Source organism: Eublepharis macularius, chromosome 3 (assembly GCF_028583425.1).
Source record: "Eublepharis macularius isolate TG4126 chromosome 3, MPM_Emac_v1.0, whole genome shotgun sequence".
Taxonomy (NCBI): Eukaryota; Metazoa; Chordata; class Lepidosauria; order Squamata; family Eublepharidae; genus Eublepharis; species Eublepharis macularius.
The window spans coordinates 155,911,472-155,934,398 of NC_072792.1; the positions used below are offsets into that span (position 1 = coordinate 155,911,472).

The window sequence follows — 22,927 nt, forward strand, 5'->3', positions numbered from 1 at the left end:
TTGGAAACGTTTCCTCCATAGGAAACAGTGTAGAGTGCCTGGGGGCAGCTTGTTCAGGGGCCTATAGAGTTAGACACCGGGGTCCAATCTTCCTGAAACTAAGCTGAATGTGCCAGTGTTGGGGTCAGGACCAGCAGGCGCAATCCCACTTCTGTTTACACATGAATGCAGCGTACGACTTCTGCACACAGAGCTGGAGAGAAATGTGCATTTTTTAATGACTGAAAGGAATGTTGCGAGGAGATATTCGGAGAGGGAAAAGGCCAGTCAATATGGGGGAAGAGGCTGAAGAAACACCAGAGAGAGGACAGAAGGACAAGATCACAGATACATCACATCAACTGTACACTTATTCATATATTTGTATATTTTGTATGTTTACATCAATGGTATTTTTAAAAAATGGCTAACCACCCACTAGATTGATGGCCCATCTGACTCTCCTCAAATGTCTTTGAGGATAATGGACATTACAGTCGTATTTCTAAAACACAAGAGCACATTTTAAAACAAGATCAGTGAAGGCACGCCACTTGGGAACATTTCTTCATATGGAATGGTAGACTGCCTCTCTGTGTTTTTACATGCTCTGTCTCCCTTAACTGTTACAGTCAGTCTCAGATCTCTGCTGCATCCGCTCTAATAAAGTGAGGTAATGATAGTGCGTCAACCTGGATTTTCAGCCTTAAGCCTGAATTTCCTGGCATTTGAATCAGGCCCTCAAGCTTTAACTCAAATGTATATTAACATTATACTTTAACATGTGTGTGTGTTTTGTGACTGCATTATAAATAAGTGGCTCTGGCTTGTGTGACAGACGGGCAACAGTTAAATGGGAGCAAAGAAAGCTCCTTTCCCAAACCAGGAAAGTCATTTAATAACTCTGGGTCCATTTGCTCATAGCAGTGCCGTGGTTGTGGCCTGCGGTCCCCAGGAGCTTGGCAAGCTGAGCCAGACTTGGCAGCCATTCCTACCAACTCACCAGGTCTGAGTCAACCAAGGGCCGACTTCAGCGTCATGCACAGCTTTAAAGGTAGTTAGCATTTCTTGTTAAGACTGGGAGCCTTGGGAAGAGGGTGTGGGTCTTTTTTCCCCCGCTGACCCAAGAAAGTAACAAACAGCCGTCACAAACAAGCCATTTGTGAACTGTGCCAGATAGTCTATAGGTAATGCTGGTTTCAAAATTTAAAAATGTGCGTGTTTGAGTGTATAATTTGTCCGTCTTTATCAAAGGGATTGTGGTTTGTGGTTCTTGACTTTGTTAAGGTATTAGGGAAATGGAATATAGTTTTTATTTGTGCTGATGGGTAGTTGGGGTGGAACTGCAAAGCAAGCCAGCCCATTGTTTCTCTTTACTGTGTCATAAACAGAACAGCTTTGTCTCACATGGAAAAAGAATGTATTCTACTGAAAGCATAAAAAACACAGTATGCTGCCGTTGTGCTTCATTTTTACTTGTATGGATCTCACCAGAAAACTTCCCAAGCAACATTCACATTTTCAAATGCCAGTTACCTTTTTCCTATTCCTTTAAATCCTCGTGTTTTCATTGGTTTTGGCCCATCTAAATAGTAGCTCCCTTGAAGCAAGTGGGTTTGATTATCCAACAGAGGATTATTTTAATAAAAGATCCTTTTTCTAAGGTTGGATATTGTTTCAGAAGATTTTGATTTTGCCCATAAAATTCCCAACAGCACCTGCAACTGATAAAAACTAGTCCAAGAAGCTCAGTAAAAATGTTACAACTTACAAGTAATGTTTATATAGCAAAGCCAGATTCATATTTTTTTTCTTAGGGGAGGAAGATGTTTGGAAGTTAGAAACAAACTCCCAGCAACTTTCTGTAAAATTGACAGATAAATCTGGTGATACAATATAAATGTTTCAGCAACAATTAAAAAAAAATACTGAATAGATCTGTACTTCTGTACTTCTAGAGCACACTGAAGTGTTATAAAGCAATCTGCAAATATTGGTGAGGTTGAGGGTTACAGAAATAGGGTGAGTAAAATTAGCTGTAGAGGACCACAGGCTCTGTATTACATATAGATCACATTGAATGCGATGAGTTGATACTTAACATTGATTGCCTTAAAAATTCATCAACAAACAATAAGATTTAGGTTGTTTTTTTAATAATGTATTCATCAAGGATGAATTTCACAAGCAAAAGTCCACAGTAGCCATTTGCGCTAAGTCAAACTCACTGTATCCCCACTTGAGTTTCTATTTGTGCAAGATACTGTACTCTTGTACAATTTCTGTGTACTATAGTATATAGGCAGGAAAGCACTAGGTCTTGCACCACAAGCAGAAGTGCGCTAAGCCTGCTTATGTTTCTGCTTCCACATTGCGGGATTCAAGCCATGAAGTGCCAGTTATCCACACTTTGTTTCCTTCCACTCCTCTAGAACATCTGAAATGGCTCCGAATAAAACTTTTGAAACTATCAACTGACAAACTGCAAATACAAACAAGAGAATAACTTGCAAGCTATCAGTATGGATGACGGTATCCTGACTTCTCTCACCTATATTACTGCAATTTTCCCCCTCCCTCACATTTTCCCCTAAACATTTCTTTTATTTCATTTAGATTGAAAGATCTTTCTTAAAACTAATTTTTGACCATACATGAAGCTGCCTTATACCAAGTCAAACCATTGGTCTATCAGGGTCAGTATTGTCTACTGTGATTAGAAGCAGCTTTCCTAGGTCTGAGGCATTCTTTCACATCCCCTACTATCTAGGTTGTCTGGTCCACACAGGGTACTTCCATTGCAAATGACTGCTGCACAACAAAACTCTGAAACTGAACCTAATGGAGATAATAAAGGCAAGGGAGAGAAGGGGCAGAGGGGACACACAGAGGAAATACACACAAGTTCTGCACACACCATTCTGCATGACTAATTATATTGGAATCCTGTGTTGAGGAATATGCTAGAATTTGGCCTCAATGCAGAATCTTCGCATGGGTTTGCAAGAGGTTTGTTATTTTAGTCCAGTGATGCAAATTCTATAGATTGTTCCTCAAGTTCAGCGGCGTCACTGTATTTAACCAACGAACAACTGTCCGGCACTTTAAATACTTATTTTTAGTGCCTACTTGGCAGCTGTCTCCAGATAATGGTCCACATTCCACACTCTCCTCCTCTTCAAGGCATGGAAATATTTGTGTCATGTTGATCTAAAGCTGTGTGTAAACTTTCTTCTATTTCAGCTTTGGTTTGCATTCGTGAATGGATTTTCGGGGCAGATTTTGTTTGAGCGATGGTGCATTGGCCTGTACAACGTGGTAAGTTTTGAGAACATGCAAAATCCGGATGGTGTTTTGATAGCAAGCAGAACCCGGACGGAGTTCCATTGCTGTTTATGTCTCTGCAGTTAATCTCAGCTGGTCATCTGTATACATATTCTGAGGAACAATACACTCGAGGGCCTTTCTTGCTTTGCCTTGGGTTTGAAAAAAAGGAACAGCCTTCTGCTTGTTATTGCTCATCTGGAACAGTGCCTTGAAAGTATTAGCAAAAGATCCACCAAGCTGAAGACAGCCCACCCACTTGACAGGTGCTTTGACAATCTCTCTGCTTTCGCACAGTCAGACAGACAACAGAAGCAAAAAAGGAGCCCCTGATGGGTCACTATACATTTCTGAAAGGCTGTGCTTGTCTTGCTGGTTTGTAAGTTGTGCAGGCCTGAGTTCTCATGTTTCTCTTAATAACATGAATGTATGAGATCTTCATAACTTCAGTCAATTCAAGCTTTTCAATGCATTCCATTTAAAAGGAGACTCCTAAAGCTAGAGGGACCCCTTATATTCCTGCAAGGGATTATGGCCCTCTTATTTTAAATAAAAAGTTACTCTTGATTTAGTTTAAGGTAGCATTACTAGATTGCATACCAGATATATTTTCGTTATTTATAGTTCATCTTTCTCACCGAGACTCAAGGCAGATTACACAGAGTTAGTACAATCAATTTCAAGGGAACTTCAATAAACAATGTCATTGGATATATAAATGCAAGTTTGCAAGATTTAACCCCAGCAGCAATCCAATACACAGCTGAAGAAATCCTGAAACAGAGCATAAGCAATTCTAAGACTGACATATTAAACAACATACAAGTACCTAGTAGGATCATACTTAAAGCAACAAATAGTACATAGTAGCAGTCATGTCTATGGGCCCTATCTCTTTACTAAGGCATCTCTTTGAGACCGCTTCCTTACAGTACATCCTTCCTATCTGAGTAATTGAGTTTTGCATCTTTTGTAGAAAGTCAGGAGAGTGAGGGCTTTCCTGACCTTTTCAGGTAGTCCATTCCATAAGGTGGGTTGCCCCACAGAGGATACATGTGTATGGGCAGCTGTTGATTTTGCCCATGTGCGAGATGGCATCTGCAGAAGGCGCTGTTCAAATAAGCAAAGCTGCTGTGGTGGAACATAGGGAGAGAGGTGGTTCCATAGATATACTGGACCAAGGACTATGTAGAGCACATTACAGTAGTCAAGTCTTGAAGTTACCATGGCATGGATCCAGGTGGCCAGATCAGCAGTGGCAAGGTAGATTGAGGTTGTAGAAGGCATATTTTGCAGCTGCTTTAACTTGCTTTTCTAGCAGTAGCACTGGTGCCACTATAACCCCTTAGGCGTCTTACAGAATTTGCAAGGATCATTGGACTCCATCAGAAGTAGGGAGTGTAATGTCCTTCAAGATCTCTTCCTTCCTAACAAGCATCACTTCTGTCTTGTCTGGATTTAATTTCAGTTTGTTCTCTTTCAGCCATTTGACCACAGCTGTCAGGCAGCTACCCAAGATTCCTACTGCAACCTGTAGTGATTTGGCTAGTAAGATATAGAGTTGGATGCCATCTGCATATGCAGCATACTTCTTAATATCAGTAAGCCAGCATGGTCATGGTCTCCCCCCGCCACTGTCTTAATGAAGAAAATGTTCCAAATCAACCATTCAGTGTGGTATATGCCACACTATCTCAAGAATCTAATGTTTAACCGTATTTCTGAAATTCCATTCAAAATCCTCCTTAAGATTTGGGAGTTCTTAATGACCTAACTTTGATTCCAAATTAGAATCAACACATAAGGAATCATGCATTGTTCTGGGGTTATTTTAATCCCTTTAGTTCATTCACTTCTTTCTTAGCCCACATTGCTGTCATGCACATGAGCACAACGCTCTTGATGAGATTGTACATGGAGTCACATCACAATTCTTCTAATACAGTGTTTTGCTGGTGCATGCATGTGTCACAAAACACCACACAAAAACAATTGTGATGTAGTCATTTGAACATCAAGACTTTTTTTTTGCAGTGTTTTATTAATGTACATGTTTTCTTTAGAGGAGAGTTATATGTATTAAAGGGGCTGAATTCCAGTTCTAGAATTAATTTCAGCAATTTTCCTGATTCCACCAGAATTCAGGAGGAGAGGAACACTGAGCCCAACACACACATGGGCACACACGTACACAAAGAAACATAATTTATGAAATCTGCTTACAACTTATCAACACAGAACATGAATAATAAGAATCTTCTTCAGTGTCCCCTGATCTCTCAGCCTGCAGCTGTGATTGTGGCAATTCCCATAAAAGGCAAATTGTGACTTGCTCCTTAGGCACATGAACACAGCCAGGAAAGTCAATCATATGAACTGCCCCATTAGTCTTGGCTCTCATCTAACACATAAGCATACAGAATGCTCTCCGTGCAGCCATCTGGCATGTTGCTTTGTGACTAATTCAAAGGAGGCAGATGACATCATGGGGCTAGGAAACGTACTTGCTGTTACTGATCCCCAGGAATAGCCGGCCGTTTGTTGTGGCTGATCTTCACCTGCATTCTCCAGGCTTCTTATATAGTTCTGGCAAGAATTACAGTATAAACTGTGAAAAGAAAGGCTTTATTTTTATTTTATTTTTTGCACCGACTGAAAGAAAATAAATATAAACTGTACATAATTAGAGGCAGCTGGCTGAATGTAAACACAGTGCAGAGGTATAAGTTTAGGTGAGAAATAAAGTTGAAATGTTAGACAACTTGTATGAGAGGTAAGTGAGGAGATTGTTGGATGAGAAGTTGTGGAATATTATTTCGGATGTCTTCTCAGTAGGCTCTAGTGGCTTCAGTATACCCATGAGGGTTCCCATCTGTGCATGGAGTGGCATGCATGCAACAACAGACCTGCTTTTCTTCTGTGGGTTGGGAATATTCTTCTATGCACATACCCATTTGCATCTTCCAAATGAGGGGGAAGAGCAAATGCCCAACCACCGAAGTCTCCAAGTGAGGTTTGAATTCCTTCTCTGTTTCCATTTTCTTTATTAGCGTATGCACTATAAATTCTGTAGCCTGTATACTCTCTACAGATGCTGATAGTAGAATAAAGCTTTGTACTTCTTTAAGAGATAAGGAGACTGACTTGATTCCTTCCTGTGAACCTTACTGGGATGCCAGTTGCCAAACAGCCCCATTTGATGCTCCTTCTGGCATCAGACTAGTGAGGGGTAAATACCAGGAGATGGTGGCAGCGAACCAAGGAAAGGCCCCTCCTCAAAGTACTTAAAAAGAGAGTTGGGGAGCAGCAAAGGATCCTTACTGGGAAAGCTGGGTTTCCTTCAGTAAAACAAATTCCCCCCAGCTTCAGGGCGGAGTTGCTTCTCTCTTGCCTGCTTGTTGCACAAACTGGTAGTGAGAGCAGCATTACAGATACGGTTACAAGCTCTGGGTTGGGAAATTCCTAGAGATTTAGGGGTGGATCTTGGGGAGGGACGTCAGCGGGATACAAGTCCATAGAGTCCACCCTCCAAAGCAGCCTCTTACTCCAGGTGAACTGATTTCTGTAGTATGGAGATCAGTTATAATTCTGGGAGATTTCCAGGTTGCAATGGCAACCCTCCTAATAGACACTGGGTTGGGAAATGTTGATCTGGAAGCAGCTTAGTAGATGTGGTTACAGTGGAAATCCCAGCATAAATGTTCTCCTAAGACACGGCACACAACTAATTATTAAAAAGGGTATCAGACAACTGAGTTCAGGTAGGCCATCCAGATGTAGATTTTTTGGAGTGGAAAATAATTACCATGTAATTTCCTGATACCTCTACTATTGTATTGCTGTTGTGGCAGTGAGGCCTCCGACATACTTAGATATAGCATTAGGAAATAGCTTGGGTTTTGTGCCTGCTTTTTGTAACAAATTACACTATGTTGGAAATGCAGGTTTGGAATCGGCTATAAATTTAATCAGTCTACCCTTCAACCCAAAGCGCCTTTCTTGGAAGTTACATTCTGTAGATAATACAAGGAAATTGCTTCCAAGTGACTGTGCTTATGTTCAGTCCAAAGACATGCTACATCTGCTGATAGAGCAACCATGACATTACATCAATGTTACAAGGAACTTTTCATTGCAGTGCATAAGTCACGTCAATTTCTTAAAGCCTCATGTGGATCAGTTTATTTGAACGGGTGGAAATAAATGACTGGGTCTCAAAACTTCAATCACAAATTTGTAGCTTTATTCACTTGTCTTGCACTCTTCCAAAACATGTGGTCTAGCCATGTCCTCTTTTGATCGTGAGCCATATGCCCATATGTAGCCTGGATGCCTAGAATTACTGATGAATAATTCTGTGTGTCCAGGTGTCTCTTCCTTAGCTAGCAGTGAGGAAGCCTCATTTGCATCCATGGGCTTTGTAATTGGACTGCAGCCTTCTACTTCACCGAAATCCAGTGGGGCGTAGTGATTAGAGTATCAGGCTAGGATCTGGGAGACCAGGTTTGAATCCTCACTCTGCCGTGGAAGGGTTGCTAGGGCACCTTGGGTCAGTCATGGGGTGGAGCCTGGAGACACACTCACACACACTGGAATTATATGATCTTCAGCTGACAGAGATCAGTTCCCCTGGAGAAAATGGCTACTTTGGAGGATGGACTCTGTGGATTATACCTTGCTCAGGCCCCTCCTATCCCCAAATGCTGTCCTCCCTAGGCTCTACCCCAAAATCATTTCAGAGCTTGCAACCCTAACCAGTCACTCTCTTGGCCTAGCATACCTCTCAGGCTTATTGTGGTAAGATGAAATGGAGAAGGGAAGAAATATGTTATAAGCCATTTTTGCTCTCCATAAGAGAAAAAAAGGTGGCTTATAAACAGCAAAGTAAATAAATTCACAGTTCTCTCATGGTGAATTCTCTTATACATTGGACTATCCATTCAGAGTCTCTCTACACACAAGACATCTTCCACGGGGACATTCACGTGACTTACTTTCTGTGTGGTCTTATATTCAAGTGTACTCTATCTCCCTAGCAGTGCATGTGTATCCACAATGGGAGACCAAGTGTAAGATCTTTCACTAGAATATCCCTGTGTAAGATGTCTTGTTTACAGAGACTCTTAGATTTGCACCATTGAATGTTGTGGGCCTGGCTATAGTTGGGTCATTTCCACACGGCTTACCTCGTTCTGGAAAACAGCGAAATCTCGTGCGAAATCTCATGAGAAGATGCTGTTATCACGTCTTCTTGCGCGATTTCGTGCGATAACAGTGTCTTCTCGCACGATTTCGTGCGAGATTTTGCTGTTTTCCGGAACAAGGTAAGCCATGTGGAAACGGCCCATATTTTAACATTGTCTTCTAGATAAGAAGCAACTTTTTAAAATAGTTAATGGTTTGATATTTTAATTACCGTTTGTTTTCTCTAGATTTTCACTGCATTGCCTCCCTTCACCTTGGGAATCTTTGAACGCTCATGCACTCAAGACAGCATGCTTATGTTTCCCCAACTCTACAAAATTACTCAAAATGCCAATGGGTTCAATAGCAGGGTAAGAGGTGATACTTAATTTGGGGGAAGGAAAGAAAACAATTTTACTGGATTTCAGCTTTGTACCATTAAACATGGTTAGTTCTTTATATTCAAGAATATAAATTCACTGATATCCTAGTTGTCTTTCTTAGTTTTCTGATTTTTTTGCAATTTTTAATTTATATTCATTAATAATTCTACTAATTGTCATATTCTTACTGTACAGGAGCTGTATATTATTCTAATTTTAATTTTGCATGTTAGTAAAATAAAAAATAAAATATGACTGACCAAAGCTGGAAAAATCATATTTGATGTTGATGTTTTTTCTGCATGATACAAAAGTTTGATTGGGAAACATTCATTTGGGAAAGTTTGATTAGGAAACATATCAGCTATATTAAAGTTCCACTACTTACTTTCTCCAATGGACATCTTGAATTCAGGCCCATAAGCCCTAGGTGCTATTGCTCCATGTTATTATTTTATTTATTTAAAATGTGTATTTTCACATTCCAATGTTTTCAGTGTCATGATTTGGTGAAAAATGGATAGTCCAGGCAACTAAAGAAAAATTAATATCGACACCAGTGGAATTTTGTGTTTTTAATCACATGGTCAAGAAAAGAGTCACCACAGCCCCCTATTTCTCTACTCAGGAGCACTTTGCTTTCTTTTGCCAGAGAAAACAAGGAAATCACCGTACCACTTGGGCATCTTCTTCTTTGTTCCCTCAGACGGTGTCTACTTTTAATCACAAATGAGAATAGCTAGTGCAAGAGTGAACAAGGAAGGAAAAACACTTGGTGTGATAGTTCTTCAAAATGTTTACTTTTTCGAGCTTCTCCCTGGACTTTGGAGCCCCAAATTACCTATTCTCGTTTCTGATATGAACCCGGCGTACTAGGAATCTTCCAGTGCTTCATGTTTTATTTCAAATTCTGTGTCCTTTGTGTCTTTTCCCCTCCTCTGCATTATTGATGCATGTATGTGTGTTGATTGATAGAACACTGCAATAAAGTGATACGTACCATATCAAAATAAAATCACATTTTATGTATGACACTTTATCAACCCATAGAAGTTTGTGTGCATCTCTTGATGCAATGATACAGGCAGTTACTTAAAATTGTTTTTGAAGCGCACTTTGGCCACGTATAGTAGTGGGTAAAAAGAAGCAAATTAACTGAAAGAACTTAAAGTTGCAACAAGTTGCACAGGCTACACTTCCAGAACTATTTTAAGAAATTCTCCTGGTTCAATATAAATTAAGGAGGAGTGGAACACAGTACAAAACTCCAAAGACAATGAAAGAAAAGAACTGAAGGCATCCACTTATCCCTACAATGACCTTGTTTCCTGGCAAGCAAACCATGAAGCTGCTTTGTAGATGACTGGAGTTGGTAGGTCTCTCCTTATTGGGAGACAGCATATGATTAAAGCGGCAAATATTTATTCCACGGAGGTTTAATAAGAATCCTTGTTTAATGTGCAGGATTATCCAATTTTCAGCACATTATATAACTGAGCAGTAACTGAGGCTGGAATGTAAGCATGCGTGTTTTACAAAAAATTAAAATAAGAGCATGGGCAAGAGTTGTCTGTATTCTTGGATGCAAACTCAAGACCTTGCCCCCAGGCACTAGTGGCTCTTTTGTATAATCTCTTGAAATGGTTTTTATCAACAATTCCAATAACTATTTGCAGGGCTTTTTTTCTGGGAAAAGAGGTGGTGGAACTCAGTGGGTTGCCTGCGGAGAAAATGGTCACATGGCTGGTGGCCCCGCCCCCTGATCTCCAGACAGAGGGGAGTTGAGATTGTCCTCTGCACTGCTCAGCAGCGTGGAGGGCAATGTAAACTCCCCTCTGTCTGGAGATCAGGGGGCGGGGCCACCAGCCATGTGACCATTTTCAAGAGGTTCCAGAACTCCGTTCCACTGCGTTCTTGCTGAAAAAAGCCCTGACTATTTGAATTTTTCATGACATAATTATGTATGATGTAAGTATAATCTTGTATGATGTCAGTATGACATATAATTTGTTTTTTAAACATTTTTGCAAGTTATTACTTCTTTGTGTATTTTGTTTTGTTCTGTTTGTCATTGGAAAAAATAGAGGCAATAAATGTGGAGAGCTTCTGTGGTGGTGGCTGTGGCTTCCTCCTTACCAAAAGCATAGAGCAAGGCAAGGGCTGGAATTGGAAAGCAACGTTTGAACTGCAGAGAATTATAGCGGCTCTCAGATTTAGGCTCCTTTCATATTTCCTTTCCTGGTTGTTATCCTTTGCTGCCCTAACTCCATGTATGGTGATGTGGGGGCAGCAGTTTCAGATGGCATTTACATCCAGAAATGACTCCTCCCTCAACCACTAGGGCTTTTGCAATTTTAAAAAAATAATTGGAACAAAAATATTGCTATAGCGCTATAGTGTTGCAATGATAGGTGTAGCAGATTCTCTGAATTCCCCAGCTTTCATTTTTTTTAAAAAAGGGTTTTCAAAAAAGAAAAGGGTTCCACCCTGCATTGCAACCAGGACACAAGTGGCTTTTTCTGGAAAAAAAATTAAAAATCCACTGAACTGGTTGTGTTTGAAATGGCACAAAAAATCCACTAGCAATCAGTTGCCAAAATGGTTTACAATGGCTGTGTGAATAGGGCCTTAGATGCCACTGCAGGCATGGGGAACTTGTGTAGATTGGCTAAAAAATTTACCTACCATGAACTCAACAGGTTTTGTGAATTGGCCTTTAATAAACATCTAAATGAGAATATTGGCTGTAGAATTTATGCATGTTTAAGAGAGCCCCTTTCCTAAATCTGCGTGTGAGTTTATCAGCCTCACAGTGTGTGTATCCTATACACAGTCATCAGAGAGCCCGGAGGGGCTGCAACTGAATTTTGTGTTTTATAATGAATTGTTCCCACACTCCTACCTGCTGGCCTTTTTTGAACCACTCCCCAAGAGATTTTTGTGAAAATATTGAGATGACTTTATTGCTCCTGTCAGGGTGCAAGTTTAAAAAGATGTTTCGGTGAGATATGCAGGTAAAATTACACTGATGTATTTTCTTTTCATATTTTGGAGAATTCCTTTCACTCTCAACTCCCTTGTTTTATTAACCTGTTCATACTAACAAAGCTTCATCATTACGAGTTTTATTTTTAAAACAAAAATATGTACTCTTCATACAAAGAAAAGTTCTGAAGTTTTAGTCATCCAAGCAGTAGTTGTTACGGTTTCGAGTAGGATTTTAGCTGCCACAGAAAGTCCAAACTTGAGGGTATTTTTTTCTGTTTGTCTGGAATGCCCTCAAAATCAGAACAGGATCGACTGGATCCAGGCATTTGGTTCTCCACCTCTAAACATGAAAAACAGATTCGATTTAGAAGTTTTGCTCCACACGTTGGATCCGAATTCTTATTTTTAATGTATACATTTTAATAGATATAAGAATAGAGTGCTTTGTTATGGATTGGCCATTTTAGTGTTTAGGTTTAGTTCTTGATTTATTGAGCCACAAAATAACTTTTCTCATAAAAAATAAAGTGTATTTGGGGAAGAAAGAACTTTTATGTAATGAAATATTTGGTGGGGGTTTAACAACATTTGAGAGTTTGGCCTGACTTTTTTGTTTGGTTTTCTCTTAGGTGTTCTGGGGTCACTGCATCAATGCTTTGATCCACTCCATCATTCTCTTTTGGTTTCCCCTGAAAGCACTGGAACATGGTAAATGCTTTGTCCTTTTCCAAATGTAAGCCAAGTACGGTTCAATCTTTCTAAGTCAGCTTCAGTATGTTTTTAGGTCACCACAGGTTCTTAGGAGATTAATCACAGGAGACAAGCCCTCGGTTTCTAGGTCCCAAAATTTATCAGTAGTGACCTCCCAAACCCTCCCTTTTTCCTGCAGTCTTCCATAAACAGCGATTCCCATCCTTCAGAAGATATAATATGCAATGGAAGAGAGTTTACAGGCAGCTGCAGCAGTTTCAGAATTGATTTACACAACTGACAACATTACAGTGTGGCTATGATAGCCTGATCGAGTGAATCTTCTACAGTGTGTTGGCTTTATTTATGCTAGGGCTGCCAGGTTCCCCGGTGGGGGTAGGAGATCCCTCGCTCCAACCCTTCCCCCCCCCCCCCGCCACCGCTCACCTGGCTGGCAGGGGGGAAAGACAGGGGAACAGGCCTCCCAGGTGCACTCCCAGTGATATGTGATGACATCACTTCCAGGAGTGACATCATCATGCAGGACCTGAGAGCATTCCCAAGCTTCACACCAAGCCAATTTGGGCCCCAAACGAGGAGAATAGAGAAGAAGAAAGAAAGAAGAGGAAAGAAGAAAGTTGAGTGCCAGCCCCCTTCTCTCGCCAGGAGGGTGAGGGGGCCTGGCAACCCTATTTATGATTGTTTTATGCTTGAAGCAAATGGCCGTCAATAAGAGGAATGTGAAGACCTTCTGACCCTATAAATAGGCTCCATATACACAAACTGTTATCACTGGTGAATTTGAATACCACTCAAGTTATGTGATCTTGTATATAAAAGTAAAGAATATCTTCTTTAATTTAAGAGTTGATACTAGTTGGATCCCTCTTTTTCCTCAGCCCATCTCACCCAGTTACTCTCCCTACTACATCCACCATCCCACATGGTTTTGGCAATGCAAATCCCATGATTCTCAGCACAAGCTTTTTTGGTGGGACCCCCTCCTCCCTTTTTCACCAGCACAAAAAAACCCTGGTTGGATCCTAACCAGTGTTTCTGCTTTATATACATAAGGGTCAGCATAAGTCATAGAATTCATTTGTTCATCTACAGTCTTCAGCACAGTCCCACATTGGGACTGCGCTTGCGCAGGCCAGCTGCTTGGAACAGGATCTTTCTTAGCTTACAGGCTATGAGCGGGGGTGACCTCCCCCACAGCCGCTCCGAGACAGTTCTTCCTGCCGAAACAGCCACATGATTGGGGCGGTCGCTCCCTCCTTTCCCCAGTTTGTTTTTTGACGCCACAAGAAACATGTCTTTGATCACTCTTTTTTGATCAGGGTTTCTTCTAAACTCTTGTAAATAGTTAGTTCTTAGTGTAGTTGGTAGTTTTAATGATCGTGTGTTTTTTACTTTGTTTAAAAAGAAGAAGAAGAAGAAGAAAATCTGTCATTGCGCAGATCGGGTCACTGAGTTAAGACTTTGTTTGCCATACTCGTTATTTTTTTTGTGCTGCCTGATCCCCAGAGCAAGAAAATGGCGGACAAATCACTTTTAAAAATGTGAAGAATGTGGCATGAAAATGGCAAAGACAAATGGCCGTTCACTCTGTTTAGCATGCCTTGGAAAGGGCTATATATTGTGGAGAAGTGCAAACATTGCCAGCTCTTCACACTCAAGGCAAGAAGGGATCAAGCCTCCCACCTAAAGGCAATGCTTTCGGGAAAAGCGATGTCAAGCGCCAGCAGCCCGGCAGCAAAAATATCTGCCCCGGCAGAGCTCTCGGCCAGAGCAGTATCGGAACCTTCATGAGAGTTGGTGTTGACGTCGGCCCCAAGAGGGGATGCACTATCGGGTCTGACCATCCATCCTCGAGGCTGGCAATGAAAGCATTCTCGGTCACAAGAAACCTCAGTGTCGGTCCGTTCTGCGGTGAGTGTGGCCCTAATCAAAAGCATATTAATTTCTTGGAATTGCATGCAGTATATTATACACTTAACTCATTATCCGATATGCTTTCGAATAAAAGGATTCAGGTCCTATCGGACAATGTAACTATGGTGTACTATATAAATAAACTTATAGCCCCGTTTTGGCTGTGTCAGCATTGGTTCCACACACTGAAGGGCACGGCCAAAGGGGCGTTATGTCCACCTACCATTAGCAGTGGACTTACTCACATATGAGCGTACTCGTCACAATGATTTGGACAGATTACACCTGACAGCGTGGCTCCTGGAGTAGCAGGCTGGCAGTTTTTGGAGGAAGTGGCAAATATTTTACTCAATGCCTGCAGGCTGTCTACTAGAAAATCATATGCATATAAATGACATAGGTCTGCCCTATGGGCAGGTTCTACAGGGATAAGCCCAGATACATACCCCTTATCTGACATTTTTGAGTATTTAGTGTCCCTGCAAACATCAGGACTGGCTTCATTGTCAATAAAGGTCCATTTGGCAGCCATATCAGCTTTCCACAAAGAAACTGACAAGAAAACGGTGTTCTCCCATTACTTATCAAAGCTATTCTTAAAGGGTTTATTTAATTTGTACCCCCCCAAAGGCCCCCTGGTTCCTCAGTGGTCTTTGTCCCTAGTGCTAGCCAAGCTGATGCTGAAACTGTTTGAGCCCTTGGCAACCTGCCCCCTGTCTCTGTTGTCTGCAAAGGTCGTGTTTCTATTAGCAATAACCTCAGCCAGGAGGGTGGAAGAATTTAGAGCACTCAGCATAGACCCTCTTTTCCTGCAGATATACCCAGACAGGGTAGTGATGCAGACTAGCCTGCAGTTCTTACCCAAGGTAGTTTCCAAGTTTCATGTGTCACAAGTTATATCTCTCCCTGTATTTTTTCCCAACCCTACCACCCCCAAAGAACACACGCTACATGCATTAGATATTAGAAGAGCCATTTTATTTTACAAGGACAGAACTCAAGCCTTTTGTAATGAATCAACATTCTTTGCTATTCAGATATGGGGCAAGTATCTAGGCTTTGCTATTTCCCAATAAAGGGAAAGCTAGGTGGGTGGTGTCAGCAATAAGACAATGCTATAGAGTAGCCAATGTCCCTTGCCCGTTTACTCTTCGAGCTCATTTGACAAGAGCTCAGGCAACATCGGCTGCATTCCTACAAGGAGTTCTGATTGCTGACATCTGTCACGCTGCTACGTGGTCATCAGGAGAGACCTTCGTGAAGCATTATGCTGTGGATGTCAACGCACGAAAGGAAGCAGCGGTGGGACAAGCAATCCTTCATTCTCTCTTCGTCTGTGAGGTCCAACCCCCAGGTAAGTAGCTTGCTATTCTTCCAATGTGGGACTGCACTGAAGGCTGTAGATGAAAACAGAGTTGCACCTACCTGTAACTGTTGTTCGTCTAGGTCTTTGTGCAGGCACACATTCCTTCCCCCCCCCACCTGCCCCACTGTTGAATTCTCTGAAATAACTTTTGGAGTTGCAGCGGCACAAAAGAACTGGGCAAAGGAGGGTGCAATCTCCCCAATCATGTGGCTGTTTCGGCAGGAAGAACTGGCTTGGAACGGCTGCGGGAGAGGTTCCCCCCCCCCCTAATAGCCTGTAAGCTAAGAAAGATCCTGTTCTATGTGGCTGGCCTGTGCAAGAGCAGTCCCAATGTATGCCTACACAAAGACCTCGATGAACAACAGTTACAGGTAGGTGTACCCCTGTTAAATCTTCCATATCTGCCCAGAGCCTGCTTGCGGGGAGAGCGGAATACAAATATGATAAAATAAAATAAAAATAAATAAAAAATATATTAGGTTGTTGTCTTTGCTAGCTTAAAACAAACATTTCTTTCTACTTATTGGGATTTGATTAATAAATCTTTTTAAAGAATAATATATGTCCACATTGATAACGAATCTAAGCAGCTTGGTTGCTTTTTCTTATTCAAGAAGAGATGAATATGGAACTATTCCTACTTTGTGTCTAAGAGAATGCTTCCAAACATTTCAGATTTTTAAAAAATGCCATTCACACTGGGGTGTCCTTTAACCTCTTGAGCTGCTTAGGAAGCAGAATGCAAATGAGCAAGGAACAGGCACATATATTGTCTCACAAATAAATGTTCCCTGCACGTCTTGACCATCTCTATCAATTGTAGGAAGATTTCTTTTTCTCCCTTTTCAGGCTTCTGAATGACCAAGCCATATTACTAAGTAAAACATAGATAAAATTATGTGTTACGTGCCATCAAGTCACTTCCAACTTCTGTTGACCCTATGAATTATGTCCTGGATGACTCTAGTCAGGCCTGATTCAGATTTAAGCACGCTCTTAAGAATCCCTGAGCTGCTAATTAGCTTTCTTATTTCAAATAATTTAACTCCTGGCCAGAGGTACACCAGAGATAACGTCTTCCGTTCGTTACTGGGTATGATGCACAACAAGTAATATAATTATGGAGTCTCTGCTTCCTTTTTAAGCCTTTATTATTACAGCATACCTACATAATATTCTTAATAACAACTCAGATCAACAGAAAATCATACCATCCATTATAACAAATGCAAATTCCACTAAGGAGAGCAATGACCTGAGTCCAAAAAGTATCTTATCCAAAGATAAGAAGGTCACAGGCAAGGAGCCTCTCTTAAGAAGAAGCTCACTATCAATTTAGCTTGTCATATTTGTAGAGTTTCAGAACGTTTTAACAATCGCTGCTCCAAAGACTCAGATTCTTGGCTAACTTATTAACTTATGATTTCATACACCATATTTGAAACGTATAACAATGGTTAGTTCATTCCTTTTGTGTTATCAAAATATATGTAGAATTAGTGATTACAAATTTCTCATACATCTAAATACCTTTTGGCCCTCCACCAGTACATCGATAATATTGCCAGTTTCTATGAAGTTAACCATTCCTGCCGTTCTCAGCTACTCCCTGCACCTGGGACTTGGTACACTGTATACATTAGTATGAGTTAGAGTGCTCTTCTAATTTACACATGGCAATACAACTGTATAACTCAATTGTTTTAGGCTCCTCTCCAAGGTTGTTTTATTCTAGGCCTGTAGCCTCCCTTTGTGGCCTATCTAGTTATGGAGCCTGGCTAGCCCTGAACCTTTGTGCAAAGGTATCTTGAATGACTTTCTTGGTCATATCCAACAATTGTTCCCCTCTAGTTCTAGTCGTATCCATGACCATTAATTCCCTCCAACATGTCCTGTCATTAACCACCTTGTTCAGGTCTGGCAAACCAAAGGCATAGTCTGCTGTAACGATTACAACCCAATGTATTTGAAGCATTTTGGACATGCTTAAGTGTTCTACAAATGAGACTTTGGTTGTTGTGGGTTTTCCGGGCTGTATTGCCGTGGTCTTGGCAAGACCACGGCAATACAGCCCGGAAAACCCACAACAACCATCGTTCTCCGGCCGTGAAAGCCTTCGACAATACAAATGAGACTTTGTTTTTAACTATTATGTGGTTTAAATACCATGTTGAAAAGACTAGGTTTTTTCATTAAAACAAAAACATAATACACTCCTTCAGGCAATGAGTAGCTTGTAGATTCTGGCCCCCAGTTTCTGCCTTGGCTACCATATTGAAAACCTGTTGAAACTTGAGTGATGGTTATGGAACACTATTGGGTTACAGCCCCTTTGAATTCATTTTGGGGATTCATACATATACTATGTGCTCTTTCTGTAGGAACCCTTATTCTTTTCCTTAAAAGAAAATAAGCACAAACAAATGGCTACTTAAAGTACTGCCAAGGCCAGCACTTTCATATATGAAACTGACATGAACAGAGCAATCTTAAATGGAATTGGGCTCTTCTAAGCCCATTGATTCCAGTAGGTTTAGAAGGATGCAACTTTTGTTTAGGATAGCACTAATATTCAATCTTCTGCATTCTTATGGAGAGCAGAAAGTGTTAGAATGGTAAAATGCCAGTCACTTGATGCTAACACTCACCAAGAGCTTTTAAGATATTATATATATGTGCCAGATATATGATTTCGTTTCTTTTTAAACATTTGGATTTTTAAAAATGCCTTCTAACTTCAAGGGAATATCAAATAAAAACAAACATAGCAAGAATGTCTGTACATAGTAATGTGCCACAGACGATGTGGTAACTAGAATTTTTCATCTCCTGTATATAATTTGATTATTAGTACTTGGCACAAATTCCCCCTTCTACTCAAACAACTCCTAATGGCCAAGTTGTGTATGTGTGATTATGTACTATTTTTTGCATTTAATGACTTCAGCGCTGGCTAACACAATCACCACACTATTTGCTTCTAATACGCTGCTTTTGAAAATGCTTTCAGAAACCCCGTGTGCAAAAATTGATTCTTCCTACAAAGTGAAATCCAGGAAACATGTTTCAAAAACACATCGGGCAGCTAAAGTGTGCTTATTTGGAATGCTTTTAATAAACATTTGCAGAAATGATGTTCATATTTCTACAACTAGTTAAATGTAAACTGTTGCACATACATATATATGCATAAAACTTCAAAGGCATTATTATACTTTTACTAGTATACATTCTTCCATTAGCTTTTTCTTCAATCCATTTCTTAACTCTTTTAAAACTTTACCTCCTGTTTATCCTAAGATATTTGTGAGTTGAGAGGTGTTTTTAAATTGTTTCCTTTTGTTTTTAATTTAATTGTTTATAATACTTGAAAATATCAAATAGTTTTTAAAAAGAAAATCTCTTGAAATAAATATTGTATTCAATTTTTGTTTTATCTTTTTCAGATGCAGTTTTTACAAATGGTCAGAATATAGATTATCTGTTTGTTGGGAATATTGTTTATACGGTAAGCTATCAGAATGTTGTAACATTGGACAGAATTACCTTTTCTTAACTTTCATTGATTTCAATTATACATGTAACGTGAATCTTTATTTCTCACTTGGAGCATGGTAGATGTGAGCTTGCTACCATGCTGTGAAAGATTATACCTACTGAATTTTCACCACGAATGTATTAAAAGATACAGAGATTCTATCAGTAAGATAAGATGACAGTCCTAGGAAAGCTTTGTTCTGACTTTACACTTTGATAAATCAAGGACCAATCAAGCCCTTTTTTAAGTCATTGTGTTGGCGTTAGGGGGGCCATGGGAGACCTCCCACCCAGTTGCCCGCTGCTGCACAGTAGAGCAGTTAGAAGAACGTAGGGGAGGGAATAGGCATCACAACAACTCTGCAACATCACTTCCAGCACGAACCTGGAAGTGATGCCAGTGCTATGCTCTATGGTTTTACCTTAGCATTTTGGTGGAATCCTACAGAATGTCACACTGATATGCTGATGTAACTTCTGGGATTGCACTAGAAATTGTTGCGACATTGCCACAAGGTCTGTTTTGCGTGTCCCCACCCCCTACAACTCCTGCTGGTTGTCAGTGCTCAGCTGCATCCCTAGTTGGTGTTCAGTTCTGGCATACAGTGAGAACACCATACCTGTGGTTCTCCTATTGTATATGGTTCAGCTTTGTGTGAACAGGGCCCTCACGTATTTTCCAGTTATGGTACATAGAAATGCAAACTGTGAAAAAAAGGTCATGTGTATTGAACCTGGAAAATACATGTGTTGCCCTAGTCACACAAAATAGCAACCACACATATCAAGAGGATTGTGGATACTATATTTTCCCCTTGCGAGCAGTTGGATCACCAAAAACTAACTGAAAAGGGCTTCAGTGTACTTGTTTGATTTAAGCTAGGATAAAACTGGAGTATATAGGATTACAGTTAGATATTTTAAGACGAGAATATGTTTTGTGGTCATATTAAGATGATTCTAGTTTAAATCAAACCGTGCAGTATTGTAGTTCTTCTGATCATTACAATTCAAATACGATGAGTCCATAAAGCGCCACATTAACCAGTCAAAGCTGTTAATGAACCATGTGTGGGTCCAGAGGACACAAAAAGCGTTTCACTATATGCTGGTCTCATATTACATCATCGTAGCTGATAGAGTAGTATCAGATCACATAGTTTGCATGGGTATAACGAGAACAGGGACCCTCTGTGGGAATGGATACCTGCACCCAACATTTCTCATGCTCCTAGGACTGTGTTACAGCACCTAACCAACCAGGAACATAGAAGATGCCACCAGGACACTTCCTATCTCTTTCTTACTTCCGTACCCTGAAGTATGTTGACCAAACGAAAAGTAAAATGTATTGCTGGGTCTAGATGCTTTTGTGAGAATATTTTGCTTTCATATGGACGAGTCAAAGATCTGGGAGAGGAAAATGAATGATGGGATTAAATTATTTTCCTGTATTTTTCTCTTTTGGCAGTATGTGGTGGTGACAGTCTGTTTGAAAGCTGGTTTAGAAACCACAGCATGGACAAAAGTAAGTATTAAGAGTTGTTTTAAATCATAGCTTTCCCCTCTCTTCCGATTTTATACTATAATTATGTGAAGAAAATAATGTATTTGGAATCTAATTTTTGTAATGTAGGTGTTGAATCACTATTTTATTCTAAGATAGAGTTTTATCATTGCCTCCATCCAGAAAGATTAAGCAACTACACAAGAGTTTATTTGCAGATATTTACTTATTTTATATTTTTCTAATCCTTCCTTTCCACTATGTTTTCTTATAATTCAAATTTAATGTGGTTGTGGTATTGATTTCCCAACAAAAAACAGCATATATAAAATAAATAAAAAATAAAAAGCCTATAAGATAAAAAGTATGAACTTGATCTAGACCATAAAGATAGTTATGGTGGTGCCAGATGAAGTCCTCTTATACAGAGTTTTCGAAGTAGAGACATCACTAAAGATGCCTTCTCAGGTAGCTACCTACCTAACTTCTGAATGCAGGACCTGGAGAAGGGACTTTGAAGACGATCTTAATTATGGACAGGCCCCTACAGGAGAAGGCATTCCTGATCCCAGATTATTCAAGGCTTGATAAGTCAAAACAAACACTTTGAATTCATGTTTAAAGGTCCACTAAACTGCAGTCTGGCCCCAGTATGATTCCCAATATGCCATCCCATTGTTTTTTCGGCACTTGAGAGAAGTGCTACATCACAGAAGTAACGTGGGGCAATGCAGTTACGAGAGGAGGGCCATTCCTCGTTCTGGGAAGACACTAAAGAGCTCTTGCCCAGGGAAGAAGGGACAGGTCTTCTAAAGGTATCTTGCCAAAGGAAATATTCTTGTCTGAAAATTGTATCCTGGTAATAACTCAGTAGTTGACTGTGCATCCACATAGCTTAAAAAAAATGATCTGACATCCTAAATGGAACTAAACACAGGTGCTAATTACATAAGGTGGAAATGAGGAACAGATAAAAAAACAAACTTCTTACATAGTTTTCAATTAGTTGGGAAGGGTCTTTTGACTTTTAAAACTGTCAGAGGGCTGCTTCTACACAAAGGATTTCCCAGGTTTCATCCACCCAACTGGTGCTTTCCCTCCATGTGTCCACATGGCATTATCCTCTATTTACACACAGACTGTTAACAGTTCTACACCAAGTTCTCATCATAACTACTTCAGGTTTGGTGAGAACCTATATCTTCAAATCAGTGGCATAGCCATGGGCACCCACAGGCTCCTCAGCATGCCAACATTTTCATGGTGTACCTAGGACAGTGTTTTCTGAATGCCTACCCATGGGCACCTCTCCTTTACTTGAGATGCATTGATGACATTTTCATTGTCTGGACTCAAGGCAAGGAAGCCCTTGAGAGATTTCACCAGGATTTCCTCAACTTCCACCCCCACCATCAATCTAACTATGAATCACTCTACACAAGAAAAAAACTTCCTGGACAACACAGTATGGATACACGAGGCACACATAAGTACCACATTATACCAGAAACCAGCAGATCGGCAAACATACCTACATGGCTCAAGCCACCACCTCAGCCACATCAAGCAATCCATTGTGTATCGCCAAGCCCTACGCTGCAGCCGCCTCTGCTCCAACCCCTCAAACAGAGATAGTCACTTGAAGGATCTGCAACAGGCATTTTTGCAGCTACAGTATCCCCCTGACATAGTGAGAAAGATGATTGGAAAGCCACAATGAAACCCTGGGACAGATTGCTACAAGACAAGTCCAAAGAAAATGACAACAGAACACCATTGGCGGTCACCTACAGCCCACAACTCAAGCCATTATTAATTATTAATGACCTACAACCCATGCTGATGGCTGTTGTGGGTTTTCCGGGCTGTATTGCCATGGTCTTGGCATTGTAGTTCCTGACGTTTCGCCAGCAGCTGTGGCTGGCATCTTCAGAGGTGTAGCACCAAAAGACAGAGATCTCTCAGTGAGAGAGATCTCTGTCTTTTGGTGGTACACCTTCAACAGCCCGGAAAACCCACAACAGCCACCGTTCT

At 40.6% G+C, this 22,927-nt stretch overlaps 1 protein-coding gene across 1 annotated transcript in view; it reads left to right on the top strand.

The window, feature by feature from the left end:
• ATP8A2 (ATPase phospholipid transporting 8A2) overlaps positions 1-22,927 on the top strand; it is a 460,059-nt gene that overhangs the window by 318,200 nt on the left and 118,932 nt on the right. Inside the window, exons 28-32 of the mRNA XM_054973360.1 lie at positions 3,223-3,297; positions 8,736-8,858; positions 12,488-12,566; positions 19,296-19,357; positions 20,858-20,914. Of these exons, the coding sequence (XP_054829335.1) occupies positions 3,223-3,297; positions 8,736-8,858; positions 12,488-12,566; positions 19,296-19,357; positions 20,858-20,914 (396 nt within the window). The remainder of the gene's footprint in view (positions 1-3,222; positions 3,298-8,735; positions 8,859-12,487; positions 12,567-19,295; positions 19,358-20,857; positions 20,915-22,927) is intronic.